At 31.4% G+C, this 24109-nt stretch overlaps 1 protein-coding gene across 2 annotated transcripts; it reads right to left on the bottom strand.

The window, feature by feature from the left end:
- Window positions 1-1025: 1025 nt before the first annotated feature.
- Window positions 1026-11416, bottom strand: LOC126713567 (laccase-15-like). Of its 2 annotated transcripts, none has more exons than XM_050413331.1 (9): window positions 11175-11416; window positions 10523-10771; window positions 9287-9438; window positions 4831-5075; window positions 3624-3749; window positions 2908-3508; window positions 2433-2791; window positions 1526-1737; window positions 1026-1369 (listed from the first exon to the last, which is right to left on the bottom strand). In XM_050413331.1, the coding sequence occupies exons 2-8, from the start codon at window positions 10613-10615 to the stop codon at window positions 1532-1534; spliced, it is 1782 nt and encodes a 593-aa protein (XP_050269288.1). In that variant the 5' UTR covers window positions 10616-10771; window positions 11175-11416; the 3' UTR covers window positions 1026-1369; window positions 1526-1531. The 2 variants fall into 2 exon arrangements, with proteins under 2 accessions (XP_050269288.1, XP_050269289.1); XM_050413332.1 differs by having other exon boundaries at window positions 11179-11416.
- Window positions 11417-24109: the final 12693 nt, after the last annotated feature.

Here is a 24109-nt window from a genome sequence, read left to right as displayed (position 1 = left end):
CCCTAAGCATGTAGAAATGTGAATATCCAAGAATAGGAGCACACATAAGCATTCAAGCATGTGAACATACAGACATGTGAACATATTGATTCATGAATGTAAAGTCCATTAATGCAACATAGTATAATTGAGCTTGTTATAGTGGAAAGCTGCTCATAAATCATGGCCTAGAAGAAGTACAAAATGAAAATTTCATCACAGGTTGACATGTGGTCTAGTGTGTACAGTTGAAGTCATTGATAGCAGTATGGATATGGGCTAGGCTCCTAATTGCGAGAGTAATCCCTAGATTATTGTCGTTAACACAAAAGACAGTGAAATTGAAGTCATTTGAAGTATGCTACAAAAGTAGTATATGACGAAGGGCACAATTAGTGTGAGGTGACAAAAATGTGTACACAAATTAGCTAGGTTCACACATTGTTGTTGACCTTTATGTATCATAAATGAGGGTTGACACGGGCAAAATCATAGGGAACATAATGCATGTTGATCGATGATTAGACCATAATATGGTGCACCCTCATACATGCAATAACCCCACTTGGCGAATGGCTTTACTTCACAAATGCAATATGTTTTTTGGTAGAGAGAAACCAATTGTTGGGTAAGGTTACAAATTGTTGGGTTGATGCATATGTTCATACAAATGTGTCTATTCCTAAGGGGTGCAAGTTTGACTATGAATACCAAGACCCTCATTTTCATTTAGACATAATTTCATTCTCTTTGTAGACAAAAGGTTGTAGTTTGTGATCATCTCCTTAACGAGAATGCCATGCACGTTTAGGACCAACAATTTTAAGGTTCCATTTCATGAATTGACAGTGTGACAAAATCATGCTTTTATTATAAAAAAGAGGTGAAGACTTAAAGATAGTACAATTCCTAAAAATTTTTAGGGGATTATATATATATATATATATATATATAAATATATAGACACACACGTGTAAAGATATATGTATATATATATATATATATATTTTTTTTTTTTTTTTCTATTTCAACATGTAGGTAAGAAGGATTCAAATCCATATTCTCCACATAAGAAGAACTAAGTAATTACAAACAGCCACAAGACTATTGGTGTTGAAAGAACTCTTTTACTCTTATTACAAAATTTAAGTTGAATTAATTCTTAAAATAAACTCTTTTACTTTGTTTTCATTACTCAGCAATACTTATGGTCTGTTTAGATACTACATATTTTGCTAAGAACTAAAAACTTATTGCTAAAAACATTGTAGCAAAATAACTTTTAAAGATGAAAACACTGTAGAACACTTATTGCTGCGTTTTTCCTTGGGTGACTGGTCCGTGAACAACGCTGTGGGACCCGGGCTCCAAGACGCAAAACGCAAATACTCTGTTGGAAAACGTATGCTTAGTTGAATTAATAAATGTCCAATATATTAGACTATCTCTACAAAGAGAAATTCTACCTACAGAGAAATATGTTACTTTATTGTGAAATCATATATTTTTAAATAAAGTCTAACCAAATAGTTTATTCAAATAATACCTGACATTATTTTCTTTCATACTCGTTCCTGACTTCATGAGAATCATCTAAGTCCTTAGGCCAAGCGAGGGAAGGTGGTGGTCTACATGGAGGCATATAAGTTGGGGGTGGGCGGATACTTGTCTCAGGTGTGCCACCATTTTTCACTATCATTACAGTGTTCATGCCCCAGTCAAGATGTCGTTCAAAATGACAATGCCAAAACCATACACCTATTACAAATCATCCCACGTATGTAAGATTCAAGCAAGGAAAAATCAAGGTTAATCTTTAAGGATCAAAGCATGAACTAAAACATGTTTATCATTCAAAAATAAGAAATATACTAAAAATCAAAATTAAATTAATACATGAAATTTCAACCTTCATCTATTGAACATTAAAAATATATAATCAAGATAAAAACTAAAAAAATTAATTATTTCTTAATATATTTCAGCGCAATCATTTATCAAAATGAAACTTGATTTTCTTTTATTACAAAGCCTAATTGAGTTTTCCATTATTTTTAAATGAAATAGAAGTCATATTCTCCTTCTTCTTTTTTCCCTATTCAGTTAAGTGTGAGTAAGAGAATTCAACTCGATCTTGAATCCAAACCCCATCAAATGAGACGTGTTTCCTAGTGTAAGTAAGGGAATTCAACCTCTGGATTTAAATTCCACATGAGAGGGATGCCAGTAGGACTTATGACCATTGACATTCTCTTTATTGTTGTATTGCCTTTATCACTTTATTTTACTATTGTGTATATACTATAATTTCTAATAATATATACAAAGTAAAATTGTGCGATTTTGGTAAATGTTTGTGCCAAATTTGGCCTAGGTGAGAACCAAACACAAGATCAAGAGTTAGAGCAGCTAGGCGGAGTTGTAGTACAAGCCTAAGTAACTGTAAATCTTACCAGGATTATTTGCTTTGAATCTGATGGTAACCCATCCATCCTTTGGCACTTCAACAGAATTCACTTCAGGTGGATCGACCAAGTTAAAGTTTTTGGGGTCTGTCTCATTATTAAAATTTCCAAAACCTGATCCAACCACATAAAAGCTATACCCATGCATGTGCATTGGATGATTTTGTGGTATTTTCAATACCGCAGTCCCTTGAAAAGTTATCTCCACCTCTTCATTGTAGTCTAACATCTTAACCCTGGTCCCTTGAGTTGGTATTGTAGTGTTTAATGGCAAATCGTCCGCAGTGAAGTTAAAGAAAGTTTCTGGCCAATTTGGAAAATCTGGGGTATAAATGCCACTCAAGTTCCTGCTTCATATTTAGAAACTGTGTTATGATCAATAATAAGTATTTACAAAATATATAGAAAAAAAAAATTAAATTAAATGATAATCCTCAAAGGGGAAAAGTAAAAATGGGAATACCTATAATAGGCAAGCAACACATCAGTAGTGGGGTTCACAAAACTCATGTTGCTTAAGCTACTTGCTATCATATTTCCATCTATACCCGCACAGGATGCATTTGGACAGGGAAGATAGTTCATAGAAATTGTGATAAGCATTCTTGTAGTTATATTTAATGGGACATTTACTGGGTATTCTTTGCTTGCTAAGCTCCGTAGGCGACCAATAAATTTATATGCGGCATTATTGTCCGTATAGGCAGGAATGTTGCTAGGAAAGAGTGGAACATCTGGGGCAGTATAGTTGCCACTATACATAAGAATTGCTGTAGCATTTGTGTCATCAAACCCGTTAAAAAACGACTGGTCAGTGTCATATTGTCTAGCGACAGCGTAGTACTGGCCCAAAGGTTGATTTGCTGTTAGTAAGAGATTCATGGTTTGTCCCGGGCTTATCACTATAAAATCGTTGTCTATGGGTTTTACATAGCTACCATCCACTCCAACAACTGTGATATTATGTTTAGCAATTGCAAAGAAGAGGTCAGCATTCATAGCAGCATTGATTACTCGGACAAGATATGTCTTCCCAAAATCAACCACCCAACGATGAGTTGAATCTGCATCATATGAGTAACAACAATCAAAACAAAATTTTGGGTCTTTTCCGATCCTTGTTAGAAAAATTTTACATATACTAATTTGAAATGATAATGCTTCTTATTTTTTACTAACCTTGGGAGCATGGTAAGAAATCTCCCGGTTGGCCATTGATCACATAAGAATCTGATTCGGGTGCGGATGCACCAGTTTTAAGGTCCTCCAGTACCAACGCGTTAATGTTTCCAACATACCAAGATCCTGCGTATACAATTTAAGTGGATTAAGAAGTGTTTTTTTAAAAAAAAAAAAATCCTTTTCCTAAGGTGAGGATAGATCCATTAACAACAACAACAACAAAATATATAAAGAAATGAGATGTACACAACATTCTTACAATAAATCTTAAGCGGCAGGTTGTTATTGGTTGTTATTGTTGGAGCAAAAAAGTAATCTCAGTGTTAAGTTCAAATTTGAATCAATAACAACTAACCACCTATGATTTGTTGTGAAAATGTTGTGGATGTAGCACCTCTCAAATACACACACATTCATAGTATATGATTGAATAAAATATTATTTTGATTCCTTAACTTTACCAAAAGTTTGTTTTTTGTTCCTAAACTTTAAAAAATTCTTTTTTCATCCTTAAACTTTGTAAATAGGTTTTTTAATAGTTTTTGAATCAAAAAATAGGAATGAGAAAATAACATTTTTCAATAGTTTAGGGATAATTTTTTTTTAAATTTTTTTTTAATTTTAAGGATAAAATGTAAAACATTTTCAATAGTTTAAGGACAAACTTTACCCTGTAAGATTCTATTACATTAGTTAATTGTTAGACATTGTCTAAACATCAAGATGCTCGAAGGTTTTAGAATACACCTAGGGGTTGAGGGGGAGATGAGGGGTTCAGGTAGTGACTTGGAGATTTCTAGCCATTTATAAAAATAAAATAAAAGATTAAAAACAAAGGAAAAGATGCTCTCGAAGGTCAAGAATAGCGCTGTAACACCCATGAAGAATAAAAATAAAAATCAAATAAAATATAAGGGCTGGTAGAAATTCATATGTGAGCTACAATATTAATTATATGAGTGACGTGTTTGGTAAAATATTGAAGTCACACATTGGATAGTAGTGAGAAGAACAAGTGATTAATATAACATTATTGGATTTAAATAATTTCTTATACTTCAGATGAAGGTGGTTACCGAGCATGCTGTAATAAACCCTCACATAAAGGCTCCCTAAGATTTTAAGATGGTTTTCTATTAAGTTGTAAAATAGAGAAGAATTCATATTGCTTGCAAGATAAATGATCCATAAAAACTTGACATACCTAGTATGAAAATTTCTTCACCATCAGGCTTCGGGTATGGAGTTGTTGTTCCTTCTTTGGGATAAATAACTATGGCACCATGGACACTTGATCGCGTCCAGTTACTATGAGCATGCCACCAAAGAGTTCCTTCCTCAGTTGAAAAAATGACTTCATATGTGAAGTTTGTTCCTGGTTCTATTGGACATTGTGTGATATACTCAGGACCATCAGACCATGGGTTTCTTGGTTGTTTTACTCCATGCCTGCAAATAGCTTCAATTTATCATTATTGAATCTTCTTGAGCATTTATTATTATCATTGTTATTATTGTTGTTGTTGTTTTTTTTTAGCCTCTTCCTCTTCTTGGTTGATTATCTAAAGAAATTCCTAGTTAAAAAATTCAAGGGCAAAAAAAAAACTTAAGGTGAATTTGATGCCTTGCGTAGGTGCCTTAGAAATGATTTTCCACTAGAAAAAGAAACATGTTGGTTTTGGGATGGAAATAACCTTTTCTAACCCAAAAATCTTTAAAAATATTGTACATACCAAAACCGACTAAAAGTTAGGAATTCAATTTCACGCTCATCCAATTTAAACTTAAAAATCTCAAACCCATCCCAAACCCGTTCGTATATCCAACAACAAGGCATGCACGAGTCGAATCAAGTAGATTAACACAAAAATGAACATCTAAAATAATATTTATCTAAATTTAAGTATTAGTAAATAATTTAGCGCATTACATTAAACAATATGCTAAGAGAGAATAAGTCTCACACACACACATATTATATTTAAAACCAAAATTAAGAGAAAATCCAATTAGAATTTTAATTAGACTCAAATTTGCAACCACATGTACTATCTAAATATGTTAATTTTTGTGCCAAGTAAGTTATTCAATTCAAAAAACGAAAATTTTTTTTTGTCATGTTAACAGGTGCCCTTAAAAGTTAAAATAATTGTTAATAAATTATATTAGGAAAATTTTAACACCATTTTCATGGAAAATATAAAAAGCAATCAGAAAAATTAATTGCTTTATCATTTTCCTATAAAATGTTTTTAAAAATAGTTCCTAAATCAATGCCCTTAGTGCATATGGGTTGGATCTAGTTTTCTTCAACAATAAAGTTCCTAATGAGCATTGTCATTTTTTTCTTCCGTGTAAAGGTCGGGTCTTAGTGCAATAACAAGTTTCTTTCACAAAACAAGAAGTCAATATGGTGTAAATCTTCACCTTCACCCTGACTACCAATGGAACCACTACCTCTAACTTACCGATTGTTTCGTGACCATTACCGCCACCTGCTCTCTTCACTCAGACCTTTCCTCCAAACCCCTCTCTAATTCTACAACCAAACATGTTTTATTAGTTGAGTTTTGAGTTTCATTTGAGGCCGAGACTTAAAGAGAGTCTAAAAGGCGGCTTGTATCAGGAATTTCTGAATTGTAGAATGGTTTTCAAAGTGCAAGGGGTTTCAAGGTTGCTCCAACTTCTAAGATACCATGCAGCACTTGTATGGTTAAAATTTGATTCTTTACAACTAAGGTAGAATCCTTAGGTGGCCACAGCCACAAGTGTGACTTCACTTTAATCTTTATTTTTTATTACAGTAATAAATATATTATACAACATAACATCATAATATATGAAAACTATAATTTTTTTTCTTAAGGAAATGAAAACTAATATAAAACTATAATATATATAAAAAAAAAATAATGCAACATTTTCTTGGCTAAGAAAAATAATTGATCATTATAAAAAAATAAAAAATGAAATGTCATTGATCATTTGATTAGAGTTTTTTATCCATTGAGATTTTAATGATTTTTTCATCCATTATAATATTTTAGACTATTGTACATAATGTGAATATAATTAAAATATATAGAGAATTTTTTTTAATTCTTATTGTTTTATTTGGCCTCCCAAAAGCAAATTCCTGACTCCGCAACTGGATTTGTGTTGTAATAAAACAAGTTGTGTAGGTGCTTTTTAGAAGCTTCTTTATTTATTTATTTTTTTATAGGAAAGAAAAAAAAAAGTAGCTTTTGATACTGAATATTATCTCTTTTTTTTTTTTTTTTTTTTTTTTTTTCATATGTTCAATTGAGTTTAGATTATATTTAAATTCTCAATTAGAATTTTTTTTTTCAAAAATTCTAGGACCATGTAAAATATCACAACTTTTGCTACAACTGTTTACATGACAAATTGTGAATAGTGGAAAAAAAAATGATGGGTCTATGTGAAAGTGACAAAATAATTGTGACAAAAGTTGTAGCTTTTATGTGATATTAGAATTACTCGTCTTTTGTTTTTTTTTTGCTAAACTTCTCAATTAGAATCTTGTTGGTTGTATTTTTTAAAATAATCTAATATATAGTTCCACATACAAATACAATCAAAATAAATATATATTAATAATTATCATAATTATATATTTAATAGTTCCTTATAAAAACACAATCATAAAGATTACTTAATATTTCAAGTTGATTTCAATAGCCTACCTTAATAATATGCACTAATCTTTTTCTTTAAAAAAATAATAAAAATACTTAATAACTACTATAATTATCCAAATAAATATCTAATCTTTCACACACACACACAAAAAAAAAAAAAAAAACGGTTAATATCTATAATTATCAGAATGATCAAATATCATATTCTATACAAATGAGTGTTTTTTAGACGGTGTTTGTTTGGGTTAGCTAATTGAAAGGGGTGTGCGCTCCTTTCATTTAATACTCTGCCAGTCTCTCCTATTTTAATTTTTAATTTCAATGAATGACCACACATAATCCCAAGGGTTAAGAAAAGCCCCACGTCATCACTCTGGCCTCAACATATGGTAGATAGTGGCATTTTGGACTGAAGTGGTAGTATCAAGTATGATTCCGGTTGAGAGCGATGATGAGGGTAGGGTTTATTTGGATATCGTTTATTTTGCTGAAAGTTAAAAACACTATAATAAAATAATTTTTAAATATGTGAATAGTACCGTAGGATCCATTTTTAATGAAAAATTGGTTAAAAAAAAAGAGGTTTGTGGGTCCCGTGAACAGTGCACGAGACCCACTGACAGTGCCATTCTAGTGAAAAATTTGGACGTTCAAAAAGGTAGTGGGTCCTGTGTACAGTACACAAGACCCACTAACAGGTCTGTATCTCACGTGAAATGCCCTTTTCAATAAAAAAGAAAAAAAAAAAAGAAAAAAGAAAAAAAAAAGGAAAACACAAACATAGTGCACAGGAAACGCAATCCAAACGCATACTAGGTGTGTGTTTGAGTACCAATGAAAAATTAAAATTATTTTACTATTTAATTTATTTTTGCTACTATTCATGAGTCTCACTGCACTTTTTGGTACTATTTATGGGTCTCATTGTACTATTTTAATTAATTTTTACTTTTATTTACAATTCTTTCAGTAATAAGTTTTCAGTTTCAGCAAAATAAGCGGTATCCAAACAGACCCTAGATCGACAAGGAGTTCCTCCAGCGAGTTGAATAAATACGGGTGGGTCTGGCGCTGTGTGTGATTGATGGGCTGCTTCACTTGTGCCTTTTTGTGTTTTCAAACGGTGCAAGGTTGCAGAAAATTAGATATGTTAGGGTCATATTTTCTATATATTGTAGGGAGGGTTCCATTTGGAGCCTAGGAGGTTCAAAAACCCCCTACACTGAAACCAATATATATATATATGTATATATATGTTTTACTTTTTTTTTGGTTTTGACCCCTAAAATAAAAGTTTGAACACTTCGACCCTAGATTTTTTTAAACCCAGTTGAAATAAGTTTGAATATGATTCTCTTAACAATATCTTTGTCTTTTTAAACACACAAAAAAAAAAAAAAAATATCACAAACCAATTTGATATAAAATTTGGAAAAAAAATAATAATAAGCCCAACAACAAAAGTAGAAATTCGCTAATCTTAAACCTTAGAAAAAAACTCATTTAGATCTTAATAAATTTGAAACAAAATCAATCAAATAGGAGATTAATTGATGAATGATTGCTTAGTTATGTACATTGAAAGAGATGTAACTTGTAGGATTAATAATGAAGATATCATGCAACAATTTCAAAATATGAAACATCGTAATTAAAAAGCAATGGTAAAAACATAACCAAAAGTGCTACCAGAATAACTTAAAGCATAACCCCAATAGATAAAATGAAACATCTTCAAAAAAGTTTGTTGATTGAAATTATATTATGTGATTATGAAGTGGAAATTTCTCATTCATTATAAATAAAGAAAAATGTATATCAACGGGCAGATTTATTACATTAGTTTATAACATCTTAATTAAAAAAATTAAAAAAAAAAAAGATTGGCAAATAATTAACTGGACTATATAAGCGCAACAGGTATTTATAGATAAAGCAAAATGCTAGACATAACAAAATTAAATCTTGGATATTAGCTAGGAGAGAGAGAGAGAGTACCAATGAATTGTGACACCATAATATCCTTCATTATGAACATTAACAAATACAGTATCTCCTTTATGAACACGGATTACTGGTCCTGGAAAACTGTCATTTACAACCAGCATGCTTTTTGTGCTGCACAGCCTCGTAAAATTTTTCTCCCTTAGCTACAAGAGGAAAAAGGAAAAAAGAAAACCAAAATAATAATAACTGTTATGAATATTAAATATTGAGAGGTAACTAATATAATTTGAGCCCTTAGAAAATAACTCCAAGTAAAATATTTTTATATATTCAAATATCAGATATAGAGTATATTTATCTCACTTCTTTACATATATATATACCCAAAAAAATGAAATAATAATAATAATAGAGTATAATAGATTTTTTATTATTATTATTATTATTTCATTTTTTTTGGGTATAAAGGCAAAATCATCAACTTATTAGTATTATTTATAAAAAAAATTAAAGTTTGAATTTTAAAATGAAGCTCTGGTGGGTTGTGAGGCAGATTACACACAAAACTAAAAAGCAAGTTTGAAAAGAAGCAAAAGAGATAAGAGACGCAATGAAAAAGAAGCAAAAGATTCCATCGAAAATAATGATAAGGGTAGCTATTGGATTAGCCGAGCTTGCAATTAACAATAGAATAACAACAAAATCTTAACGTTCAAAAGTAAAGATAGTGGGTTCAATGTTTACTAGTTGTCAATCGATAATTCTGGCCCGATAGAGAACAAAATGGTGTATGAGTTCTAATTTAAGCTACACATTAACTACTTTTTCAAACAAAAAAATAAAGTTTATAAGATATATCTTATTTTAAATAACTATAAAAATGCGGTATTATTATACTGTAAGATGAATTACGGGTTTTTTTTTTTTTTTTGGTTGGGAAACTTGCAAAGTGTGAGTTATGGACAATCAATTTTTTTTCCACCATATATAAATTGTCAAATGGGCGAGCTGTGGAGATTTTTTTGACAGACTTATTAGATAACTAATGAAAAATGTTATAAACATAAAAAATTTCAAAATTATTGTGACAACTTGCCACGTGGCAAGTTGTGAATGGTGAGGTCAAATGACAAGTTCGTATCTTCATCACTTATAACCCATCACATGATAAGTTTAATTAACCCCAAGGTACAGTTATTAATTAGATGATGGAAAAAAAAAAAAAAAAAAAAAAAGGGCAAGAATTATATTATGAAATAGAAAGGCAGTGGGTTGTTTGACACTTACAACAAAGTCGTAATAATGAACGGCACTTTCAGCCATGCGAAACAGAAATATATTCAAACAAGCAAGCCATAGGAGTTTTGAGAGCAGACCCATCTTGTTCAACCCAAATCTAATTTAGATAAATTTGTTTAACGACTCTTATCTCTACATAACATTGATTAGATCATCATTAGAAACACATTTCCATGGACTGAATTGTTAGCTGGGAGCTCTTTCGTTCGTTGGAGAGGATGACTTCTTGTTAACAGCCTGAAAACACAAAGAAACAAAAAGCTGAGCCTGCATTTCTTACTTAATAGTTAATACCATTATATAATCCTTATTCTTATGACTTTATGAGAACTTGATGCAGAACTACTGTTGCTTGGGAGTTAAATAATAAATGTCCAAACCCATCCGAAGATCCGATCCATCCGAAAAAAACTGACCGGATCCGATCCGATACAGGCCGACCCGACTACTCCGGCAGTCGGTGTCGGATCTTCTCCATCGGGTCGGTTTCGGTAAATACCGGCCGAAATTCAAGATTCGACCGGCATGAATTTTGTACTTAAAAAAATAAAAGATCTTAAAAACTAAACAAATCTGTATTCTGTACACCTAAATACCTCAAAAAGGAAAAAATGGAAAGAAATGAAATGAACAAACGTACCTACACAGCTAGCAAAAAGAAATTCGTAGTGAGAAATTTGAGAGTGAGAACTGGAAAAGATGCTTTGGTACTGATAGAAAGACGCAGAGAAGTGAGACTGTTATAAACTCATAAAAGTGAAGATGAAGATGTAGGTGTGTTGAAATTCAAAAGTGGGTAGGGCATAAATAGAGGAGACAGAAGACGACGTGTGTAAGAAGAAGCAAAGAAAAAAAAAAGTCAGAAGAAAGTAAGATATGGATGGTGAGGAAAAAAAAAATAATAAAAGGTTGGAAATAAATTTGTTTAACGATTCTTATCTTTATATAACATTGATTAGATCATCACTAGAAACACATTTCCATGGACTGAATTGTTAGCTGGGAGTTCTTTCGTTAGTTGGAGAGGATGACTTCTTGTTAACAGCCTGAAAACACAAGGAAACATAGTTGGAGAGGATGACTTCTTGTTAACAGCCTGAAAACAAAAAGCTGAGCCTGACTTAATGACACTTGTCTGTAACTGAACACTTGTTGCTTGGGAGTCGGTGTATCTAATAATAGTTGTGAGTAGTCGTATCGATAATTATTGCAAACTAGTCGCTAACCCGTGCGATGCACGGGATAGTTAAACAAAATTTATACACATTCACTTTTATTGGTACAATCATTTGAAAACAATTCTAACTAATACACTTAAAAAGGTTAGTAATTTATAGTACTTACCCCCCACTATTAGTATACAGACACCGAGTGCGGTCGTCGTAGCCCTTTGAAAGAACCTTCCCCAATTGGACCTTATCAAAAAAAAAAAAAAAAAAAAAAACACCCAATTAACAAAATGGATCCAAAAGGGTCTAAAAAGCACACAAAATCAATTCAAAAAACAAAAATATGAGACAAAGTAATTACTTTCCGCTGCCAATGAAATCGTCTTTTGTATTGCTTTTCCAAACTGCAGCACTTATCTCTCTAAGGCCTTCAATTAACGAAAACACAAACTTCTTTTGGAATAACGGAGTATTATGACCATCTATACACACATACACAAAAAACAAAATCAGCATAACTCACTATAACTCTATAGAAGCCTAAAAAATATAAAGAGAAATTAAAGGGGTTGAATTTGATATTTACGTTTGGAGAGAGAGAGTTTGCAGAAACTATAACTTTATATTTCTTAACTTAAGAAAGAGATAAGGTTGCTAGGGTTTTATTTCTTAACTTGAGAGAGGGGTAAGGTTGCTAGGGTTTTAAGGTGTTATAATGTTTTTATTTTTATTTTTATTTTTTATTTTTTAAATATTGTGTTTTAAATATTGTGCTGACGTGGAAAATATATTGTGTTTTAAATATTGTGCTGACGTGGAAAATTGTGGTGCCAGCAGAGGCTTCGGTTTTATATATATATATATATATATAGATTAGAAATATGGTAATAAAATAATTTTTAAATAGGTAAATTGTGTTATAGGGCCTAATTTTAAAGAAAAATTTGTCAAAATTGATATTTGCGAGTTTTGTAAATAGTGCACGGGATAGCACAAACGCAAATACGTTTGTATCCAAACCCACGCTGAGTATCTAATATAATATTGGATCATCCTTTTTGTTAATTGGGTTATGCTAACAAATGTCAGTATTAGTTTAACAATTTATTTTAGATATTTTTTGATACTATATTTATGGAAAATGAAAAAAATTATCAAAATATTAATTTTTTTTCTTTTCCCATAAAAGTAGATGATATAATGAGTGTAACACCACTATTGCAGTAACCAACTAGTAAACTACAACACCACCACACATCTTTGGTGTGATGGTCACTTCATAAGTATTAATACTTTTGGAGTTTGGAGGGTAAGTGTCGAAATTCAAGTCTCCAGAAGGGAGTTTCACACATATATACACTTAGGCTGTGTTTGGTTGGGATGATTTTAGGAGGGATGGAAAACATAGAGCGGAAAACTGAGTGGAAAACAGTGTTTTCCACTGTTTGGGAAAGAGAGGAAAATAGGAAGAGTGGAAAACCCGGGAGAAAATTTTCTCTCCCGGGCCCACAAATTTCGTCTCCCCAAATCGAGAGGAAAAGCTTGAGTGGAAAACTGATGAAGAAGACTTTGTCCATAATGCCCTCTAGAATCAAGCTTAAAAAAAAAAAAAAAAAAAAAAAAAAAAAAAAAAAAAAAAGTAAAGAAAGGAGAGAAACAGAGAGAGAGTGCTGGAGAATGTGAGCTGCACCTGTGGAAGCCTGGAACGTTCTTGAATGAGGAAGACAAAGCAAATAAAAGAAAGGGGATAGAGATATAAGGACAACGTGTGGAAAAAAAAAAAAAAAAAAAAAAAAAAAAAAAAAAAAAAAAAAAAAAAAAACCAGAGAGAGCAAACTGGAGAAAAAAAGAGAGAGTGCTGGAGACTTTTTTATTGAAGAAAGTAGGAGTGCTGGAGACTTGAATGAAGGAGAAAAAGAAAAAGATGGGGTGGGATAGAGATACAACGTGTGTGGAGGAGATAGCATAGAAAAAAAAAAGAAAAAAAAGAAAGAAAAGAAAAACGTAGGGGTGAAATGAAAAGAGAGAAAAGAGAAATAATATAAAGAATAAAAATCCTATTTGAGAAATGTTACTATAATATTTTTACAATAAATTTCAAGTAACAGATTGTTATTAGTTAATGTTGGTGAGTAAAAAAATAATTTTAATAGTGGGTTCAAATTAAAACCAGTAACAACTTTTGACATAAATTTTGTTGTGAAAGTATTGCGAAAAATATTGTGGACGTAACACTTCTCATTGAAAAATATAATTGTTGGTAAATTTTATATTATTTAATAAGTACAAATAAATCTATTTCTTACCTATTATGTAACAAGGGTATAATAGTCAATTTATATAAACTGCATTTTCTATCCTCTCACTTTTCTTTTCAACCAAACAAAAGAGTTTTCCACCCTCCTACTTTTCCATCCTTTCAACCAAACACACACGAGGGAAAACTAAATATTTTCTATCCTCCCACTAATTTTCCATCCTCCCAATTTTCCACTCCTCCATCCAAATGGACCCTTAAATTTTGATAGAGTGGAATTTCTATCTTGTTAAAAAAAAAATAAATTAATTAAAAAAAAAAAACCTAGTAAACTACCACTATCAATTTTTTCGTAAAAAAAAAAAACCACTATCAAATTTAAATCTAACATTAAAATATTATTAAAATAGGAAAGCTTAGAAAGCTTAAAACTGTAGTACTGTAGTAACAGTGGTGGTACTGTAAAGTCTGTAATACACTAATATAATATCAACAAAGATAAAAATTAAATATAATAATTAATAAATATATCAATTTATGTGGTCTGTGGTGATACACGAGGTCTGGCCTTTTTTACTAAGCATATACTACTTTACATCTTTACCCAACGAAGAAAGATTTCAATAAAATTTGGCTACTTTAATATGAAATGCTAACGAATGTCTTAGTGTATTGGTTAATAATAAATTTAAAAAAAAAAAATCTATGGGAAAAGAAAAACAAAATAATTAGTTTTTTAACAGTTTTTTTTTATTTTTTATAAAATTTTGGTGTCAAAATTTTTTAAAAATGTATTGTTCATCAATGCTCTAAAGATATTCATTAGCAGGACCCAACGTTTAAAACATAACCCAAACTTAAAAACACTAATTATGGTTGCATATATGAATTATATATTGCCATATACACTAGCTTTTATAATTGTGAAATAGTAAAAAAAAAAAATTCTTTTTTAAGTAAATATCCTCTCTTACAAATCTTATTCAAATTATTGAATTGTACTCGTCTTCAGCAAATAAAATGATTAAGGCTCTTTTTTATTTATAACTCTTATTATCAAAAAAAAGAAAAGAAAAAAAGATTTAAGGCTCTTGCAAGAGCGGTTGAATGGTCGGCAAGCAGTCACCAAGCCACTTGGCCTATATATTATTAGTACATATACGAGTATTACTAAAATAATTAATAATTAATATTGTTATGAATATTAGAAGAGGCAATTTTTTTTTTTTTTTTTTGGGTAAACTTAGAAGAGGCAATTTTTGTCATATACGACATTTCAATGCATGTTCTTTATCTATAGCCAATACTATTTTTGCTTAAAAGTGAAGCAGACGGACATGACGTTGAGAGTTTTTTTTTTTTTTTTTTTTTTTTTTTTTACAAGATAGAAATTTTATTCTAACCTAATTTAAGTGTATATGTGTGTGAAGCTCCCTCTTCGAAACTTGAACGCTGGCCCTTGCACTCCACACCTCACAAACACTTATACTTGTGGAGTGACCATCGCAACAAGCGTGTGCGGTGGTGTGAAGTTGAGAGTTAGATGCAGATACATATGTATATGTATTCAATACTGTTTAATGATTGATTTTTTTCTATAAAATAAATTTAATAAATAAATAAATAAAAAGCTTTCTCTCTTTTCTCTCTCTCTTTTTTTTTTTGGGTGCTTTCGTCTCTTACTAACTATTTACTTTCATTTCACAACATGTTATCAGTACAATTCTCTAAGGCTATGTTTGATTCGGCAATAATTGATCTTTTGAAAATGTTTTACACCATTGATGGTGTTTGGCATCTTAGGAAATTATGGTCAAATTGGAATTGTGGAGTGACCATCGCACCAAGCGTGTGCGGTGGTGTGAAGTTGAGAGTTAAATGCAGATACATATGTATATGTATTCAATACTATTTAATGATTGATTTTTTTTTTCTATAAAATAAATTTAATAAATAAATAAATAAAAAGCTCTCTCTTTTCTCTCTCTTTTTTTTTTTTTTGGGTGCTTTCGTCTCTTACTAACTATTTACTTTCATTTCACAACATGTTATCAGTACAATTCTCTAAGGCTGTGTTTGATTCGGCAATAATTGATCTTTGGAAAATGTTTTACACCATTGATGGTGTTTGGCATCTCAGGAAATTATGGTCAAACTGGAAATGAATTCAGTTAACTGTAAAATACCCCCCTTAAAGTGTAAAATGTTTTACACTTTGAAATTACCTTCAATAGACCCTTAGAAGCTAACTGTTGTACCCGAGAAGATGGTGCATGACCAAGATGAGAATGCCAAAGTGCGAGAGAAGGTAAGGAAGAAACTGCAGCAACTGTAGCAGCAACATAAACAGGAGCAACAGGTGGAAGATGAAGATTGTCCATGGGAAACATACGCCCAACTCTAGGACCGATCCCAAGCTCTTGCCCTGTCCTCGAATCCTACACAATACAAACCTAGTTCAGCTAATTGTCCCACAGAGCACAAATTATAGGATAGGTCAGGTACATGGAAGACTCTAGGAACAGAGAGGTTGGAGGTCGAAACAAAACCTAGATTATTCCCATGCATGGTGGAACCATCAGCTATATAAATATTTAGAGGATGTGATGTAGGGTCAAGTTTGGAGAATAAGGATGAGTGGGGTGTCATGTGATTGCAACAAGTAGAATAAAAAAGCCAAGTTTGAGACTTACTGGGTAGAACTGAGAAAGCAGTGGAAAGAGATGCATTACCAGCCATACAAACAGCCTGAGCTATGATCTTCTTTAGTTCAGTGGGGGAAAGGTTGATAGTGGATCCAAAAGACTGGGACTTAGCTGAAATGGAAGGCATCAGCAGAGTAGGCTCAGTATTAGCAACAACAGCAGTAGATTTGTTGCGATGGTAACAGGTCTCAATGATGTGGCCAGGACACTTGCAGTAGTTGCAGAACTTTTTGTTGGTCTGCTTGCGACGATTGCTTAGAGAAATCACTTAATTGCTAAGGTTGCTCTATGGGTGGAGCAGAAGGAGTAATAGCCAAAACATTGAGCTTATTCTAGGCTTGAAGGGTTGCAAGACGAGCTTCTTCTCTAACCAACTCGTTCACAGCAGTATCAAGAGAGGGAGGAGGACTACGATTAAGAAGCTAACCTCGAATGGGCTCAAAGTCCTTGTGAAGTGACATCAGGAATTCATAGAGGCAAAATTCATCTCTAATGGTAGCATATTGCTGAGCATCCTTTGAGCATGCCTAAGTTGGATTAGAAAGGTTAATTTGGTCCCAAATGAAGCGAAGCTAATCATAGTAGTCATTGATGGATTACCCTGGTTCTTGCCTGAGTTGATGCAATTCAACCACTAACTGATATTTCATGGATCCGTGAGTAGTGGAGTACCTTTTGGCCAACATATCCCATGTTGATTTAGCATCATCAAAGCTACCTAACAAATTGGAGATGGAGGGAATGGAAGTGTTCCGAATCCATGTGAGGATCATGTAGTTGTGACTATCCCATTCAATCATGCAACCAAGGAAGGCAGCATCTTCTTCACTTACTACTTTGATAAGAATAGTGATTGCACCAGTACAATAATGCCAGAGTATGCGACCCTTAAGAAAATTGTGCATAACTTCAAACCAAGATAATTAATTCTTATTCCCCTCCAATATAGTATTGATGGGGCGAGGAAGAAAAATATCATTTTTATCCATTTAGAGACACAATATGCAAAAACAGACTGCAAAAATGAAATCTATGCGAAAAACTGGATAAGGAGAACCTGGACTGCAAAAGTCAACCCTGGAGAAAAGTCAACGGTCAATGGTCAAAGTCAACGCGGTCAACGGTCAGCGGATGACATTAGCAAGTTGACGTGGCGCTGACGTTAGCAGATGACTGGATGTTGACGTAAGCTAGGGCTGATGTGGCACAGATGACGTCATGGGTGACATTAGCCTGAAGCTAAGGACAGCGCGTGCGGCGCGTGGGATTTGACGCAAAAGCTTCTAGTTACGTGTGAGGGCGTGTGTAGTCTCCGATGACTGCGAGGTTTCCACCGGCGTGTAGATCAATGTAAGGCGATCTCAGTGATACCTGCAGAAATGTAATTGGAGCAGTATTGACGGTAGTGATGACACGTGCAGTGGTTTGTGCGGTGTAGGACTTCTCAACGACAGCTACTGTAGGTCCGGAACCCAAAGACAACGGCTGGAAGATGTTGAAGGTTCAACGGCAAGAGGCTACGGTGACTGTTGTGACAGCGGAAGAGATGTTGAGAATGGAGTAGCACCAATAAAGACAAGACTGCTAAGAAAAGTTCAGAGCAATGACTCTGATATCATGTTAGAAATACTGAAATACGTAGTATTGTATTTCATAATTAAAGAATATACATGACTGCCTTTATATAGGAGACATATGTGTACGGTACAAGTAAATATGTGTACATTACAAGTAAAAGTGTAGTACAAGAATGTGTGCTATACAAATAATCTAGTTGGGCCTAAAGCCCACAACACCAATACACGTTAACAGGAATAATGGAAAAAAATAATAATAATCATTCACATGTGAGATGAATAAAGTGGGGGTATTTTGTGTAAAGTACATTATTCAGCACTTTTTCCTCTCCATTTTTCTCCTAAATTGGGAGAATAAAAAAATATGGGCCCGAAGGGAAAATTTTTCTCCCCATTTTCTGTTTCTTTTGTTTTCTCTCCTGAACCAAACAATAAAAAAATATCATTTTCTACCATATTTTCTTCTCCCTATTTTCCATCCTTCCTATTTTCACTCCAACCAAACATATCCTAAATATATTAAAAAGTAAAAAAGTGATTCAGTTGTTATCTAATAAAAGCCATAGCCAGTTACTCTGTTTCTATTTGTCTACATGTGCTCCACGCTAGTTCAAGTGCCTGAAGAGCATATCTACTGAAACACCTCAATAAAAACAATTCTTTCATTTTTGTCCACAAGATCTAGTTTCGTCGGGGTCATAGTTTACGGTTGTCTCTCAATTTTATCTCTACTACAAATCAAACGTTAAAGTTCCACGAATTCAACTGGTTCAATTCCTCTTATTTGTATGATACTAATAGGATTGTAAGATTTAGGTGTAGAAATATAAGTGCAAATAAGTTTTTTACTTTTTTTGAGAAAAAATAAGTAGTAAAGTAATAACCCCTTTCTCCATCATAAGAATTTAAATTATTAAGGATATGTATGACATAAAATTTAACATATCTGTCCAATATAGAGAAATTCAATAATGTAAGTAGTTAGTCAAATCCAACCATTCTTTCTTGCATAGTGAAGAAGAACAACGGGTTTATCTTCTCATCATATCAAACCCAAAATCTAGGTGGTGACTGGTAAAAATTACTCTAATCAATCTTTCTTTCATAGTGAAGAAGAACAATGGGTTTATCTTCTCATTATATCAAACCCAAAATCTAGGTGGTGACTGATAAAAGTTACTCTAATCAACCTTTCTTGCACATTAAAAAGAACTAGTTTGCACGTGCCAGTATGCCACCCCTAAAGTGAGAAATTTCAGACAAAGACAGTGAAACAATGATTTTTGGTTCAGAAAAAGTGACTAAACCAAAAAAAAAATTAGAGACATAACAAAATATCAAAATATTTTTACAATAATTTTATTTTTAGTTGTGATGGCTTTTGGTCTGATAGTTTATTATTTTATGTTGACCTATAAGAAACTTACACCTTAGTAGTAGTTGTGAAAAATATTGTGACAACAACAAAATGTCACAACATTTTCACAATATCTTTATTTTTAGTTGTGGTGGGTCTCAATATAATAATTGTTTTTAATTTTATTTGAACCTATAAAGAACTTACACCTCAACAATTATGAAAATATTGTTACAACAATAAATTAAATGTTACATTTTCACAATACCTTTCTTTTATGTTGTGGTAGGTCCTGATATGATATTTTATTATTTTATTTTGATTTATAAGAAACTAATAACTCAACAGTTGTGAAAATATTGTGACAATAACAAAACCACCACCCACTCTCTTTCTTCATCCTCTCGAAAAAAAAAAAAAAGAAATTCACAACAACAATGCCGATGTATATTTGCACATGTATTATAGCGAAAATGTATTTTGCACAGTAAATGCATAAGTTGATGTGGGTGACTTTTTGGATTAATGGAAAAATTGGCTCTTATACCATTTTTCATGAGCTAATACGAATGCTCTAAGAAACTTAAGTTGTTCACAAGTTTCTTCCACCTAATTGTTAAAATACTATGATAACAAAAAAATGTCACATTTTCACAAAACATTTATTTTAAGTTGGGCACGTCCTAGTATGATATTATAACAACACCAAAATATCATAATATTTTCACAAGAGTTTTACTTTTAGTTATGGTTGGTCTTAGTGTGATAGTTTTTTATTTTATTTTATTTTATTTTATTTTGACTTATAAAAAACTGGCACCTTGAAAATTATAAAAATACTGTGACAATTTATTTATGTAGTATAATACTCCTCAATCAAAACACTGTATCAATGCTATAAATATTTAAAAAATAAAAACGGAACACCAACTCAAAGGAAACTGGTATAAATGGTTATTTGTAGCACTACACATATTTTGGTTTTTAAAAGTAAAAAAAGAGGCCAGCTATGGTGAAACTGTGAGTCTTTTTCTCACCAAATTGACTCTGCCAAAAACACAATAGGCATGCCATAGTACATGAAGTTTTGTTTTGGTCTATCACTAAAAGGAGACTATCGCTTTTCCGCAACAAAACGCAACGTTTGGACTCACAGAAAAAGACAAAGTACTTGACTAAACCAAAAGCACGGTAGAAACAATCATTGACACTTTTCATATAGTTAGTAGTTCATAACTTCATATAGTTAGTAGAAGTAGGGTAGCTTTTGGACTTCTAAGAGCATCCATATCACGGATGCTAAAATGGATATATGCTAAATTTTAGCATCAAAACACCAAAAAAGCAACTCCATCAAAGTTTTCAAATTGTAAAATTTTTGGCATACTTGCATAGTGAGCTTGTATTAATACAAGCTCACTATAGCCTAAATTGTAAAACAAAAATAATTTTTTATTTTCATGTGGTGAGGTGGTTGGCTGGTTGTTTGTGTTAAGATGTTTTATTATTATTTTAATGAGTAGTTTATATTATTTAAATAAAATGGTAAAGAATATAGAAGTTTTGATGTTTGATGTATTTTAAAGTGAGATGATATAATAAATAAATTAGATTTTTGAAGTGTTAAATGCTAAAAATTTTAAAATTGTTGATAAGGATGCTATAAGGCTACCTTTTGGATTTTTTTGAGATTCTCTTGGTGGGCCCTACAATTAAAAAAGACAGACTTTTTCCCCTTTTTCCTATATGTTACTTTGTTTGGTTTTTTTATTTTATTTTATTTTTTGGGACAAACTTTTATAATAATTTTAATAAATAAGAAATTAGTTGCATATTCAAACGGACTCTTCATTTTTTATTTTTTTGGTAAAAAAAATAGTTAAGAGAGGGTGAAATTGTGACTTCCTTACATAGGCATAACCATTATACCCTTTAACCGTTCCCAAGTTAAGACCTCATTTTGATAAAATTAGTAGCACATTCAAATGAACTTTGGTAATATAAAAAAATAATTAGAAGTGGATGACCAGTGTGGCTTCCTGTGGCCGCCCCCAAAATTTCTCTGGGTTTTGTCGCACACTAGGTCCTTAGTGACGTGATTCTTGTGTGATTGTATCTCTAAGGTGGGGTGTGTGTATGCAAGTCCCTTTTTCTTATTTTTATTTTAGGAGTTGTCACCAACTATTGGTTTTGTATTATGTGTGATTGGTCACTTGGATGTTTAATACATTTTAAGTTACCTAATTAGCTAGACCAAATTTTAAGAGTTTGTTAATTAAGGTAAATCAAAAGTCTTTGAACCAAAGACCATGGACTCGGAAGTTTAGTTATGTGTAGGAAATGTGTTAAACACCCTACAATGCCTATCTGAGATAGTACCTTATTTTAATTTATTTCAAACGTTAACTTTTTTTTGAAGAAATAGAATACTTGGAATTTTTTTTTAGAAGATTTTTGCAAACAATATACATACATACATACATACATACATACATATATATATATATATATATATAAGTACCATGTGAGAGAGCATACAACTACACTTTAAATAGCATGTGAGTATTTATTTACTATATAGCTTGCATGTGAATACTAAAAAAAAAAACAAACACAACTCAAAGAAGAGAGAGGGTTGAAGAGTAGCATCTTGTTATCATCTACCATTTTCTCATTTTATTCATGCAAAAATATGACAAAAAGAAACTCATCAGTGCCAAGAAATATTAGGGACAATGTAAACTTATAGAGTGTTCAAAAATTCAAGAAAATGAGCCTTGAACATAAATCCTCGAAAAGGCTTGGAAGTAGAAGTTACAATGTTAACTTTCATAATTTTGAAAAAGCACGTATTTCTTAGAAAATATTTTGTTGTAAGGTTTTGAGAAAAACATTTTTCTTATGTAGTAAAAACATTTTGAAATCTTTTTTTTTTCTTTTTGGTGGAAGAAAGAAAAAACCCTTTTAAAAAAATAAACATGGTAAAACACATTTTTCTTGAAAATATTCTGTTTTGAAAAGCACGTATCTTTTTGAAGAATGCATTTTTGAAAACACACTTTTGTATGTAGAAAAACACTTTCGAAAACTTTTTTTTTAAAGCACTTTCTTAAAAAAAAATTGAAAATATTTATTTTATTATTTTTTTAGTTTCGGGTCTCCTCTAAAAAAATCAGATTTTGATTTATTTTCTTGAAAACAGATTTTTTTTTTTTTTTTTTTTAAAAACAGTGTTCGTAAACAAATTTCTAAAAAAAAAAGATATTTGGTTTTGAAAACAGATTTTTATTTTGAAAAACAGTTTTTGAAAAAAGTTTTATATTTTTGGAAAAAAACAGTTTCTGGAAACAGTTTTGGAAAACAGTTTCGGAAATCAGATTTTTATTTGAAAACAGTTTTATAAAAAAACAGGTTTGGGAAAACAGATTTTTATTCTTAAAACAGTTTTTTAGAATAGCAGATTTTTTAATTTTGAAAACAGGTTTTGAAAACAAAAAATTTTTTTTATTAAGAAAACATTTTTGAAAACAATTTTTTAAACAGATTTATAAAACAGTTTTATAAAAACAGATTTTTTTTTTTTTTTTTTTTTAAGTTTCGGGTTTCCCTTTTTTTTTTAAAAAAAAACATTTTTTTTTAATTTGAAAACTTTCTTTTTTTTAAAAAGCATAAAGAAAAGTTTTTTGTTTTGAAAACTTTTAAGAAGAACAAAAGACATTTTAAAAAGATCCTTTTTTTGAAAAAGACTTTAATTTTAAAGAAAGAGGTGGGAAAAGATTTTATAAAAAGCATTTTCTTAGAATAGTGTGTAGGGGAAGTGTTTTACCCAAGCATATTTTTCTTATAGCACATTAATAACGAGAATTGTAAAGGAACAACAAAAGAATAAAATGCAGAAAATAAATTGCAAGGAAAATGAAGAGCTTCAAATTTAAATGACATAAAAGTAAAGAACTTGGAATTTAAATGACATAAAAGTAAAGAGCTTGGAATATTGTAAAGATTGATTAAAAAGGTTTTTTTTTTTTTTTTTTTTTCCCTCTTAAATAGATTTTAATCTCTTTCAAGCCTTATGGATTCTTCAACATAAAGAAATGAGAGTTCTATGCCATCATCATTCTTATGAGACATACCCATATTGTGCTCTAATGGAGGTTTAAAAACCATTTAAGAGAGATAGTAGAAAATCTTTTTTTTTAGGTGTCTAGATATAGTGTGTGTGTGTGTGTGTGTGTAAGTGCAGTAAAATAAAAGGGGAGAGGGGATGTGCAAGAAATTAAATGGGATGACATAAAATAAAACGCAATAATAAAATCCATAGATGCCTAGGTGGGATGGGATTTCTTCCCCCTAAAGGTACTTCCCATACATAGCCTAGGAGATGGTCCAATACCCATCTAGGGATACAAACACAATAATATAAACCAACAACAATAATATGAACATTGAAATAAAGAGAGAGAGATATACACAATATGTACAAGAACATAGTAAAAATAAAGCAACTATG

This window comes from Quercus robur, chromosome 2 (genome assembly GCF_932294415.1).
Source record: "Quercus robur chromosome 2, dhQueRobu3.1, whole genome shotgun sequence".
Lineage (NCBI taxonomy): Eukaryota > Viridiplantae > Streptophyta > Magnoliopsida > Fagales > Fagaceae > Quercus > Quercus robur.
Note: the sequence above shows the minus strand (reverse complement) of the source record. Positions and strands in the feature narration are given on the sequence as shown.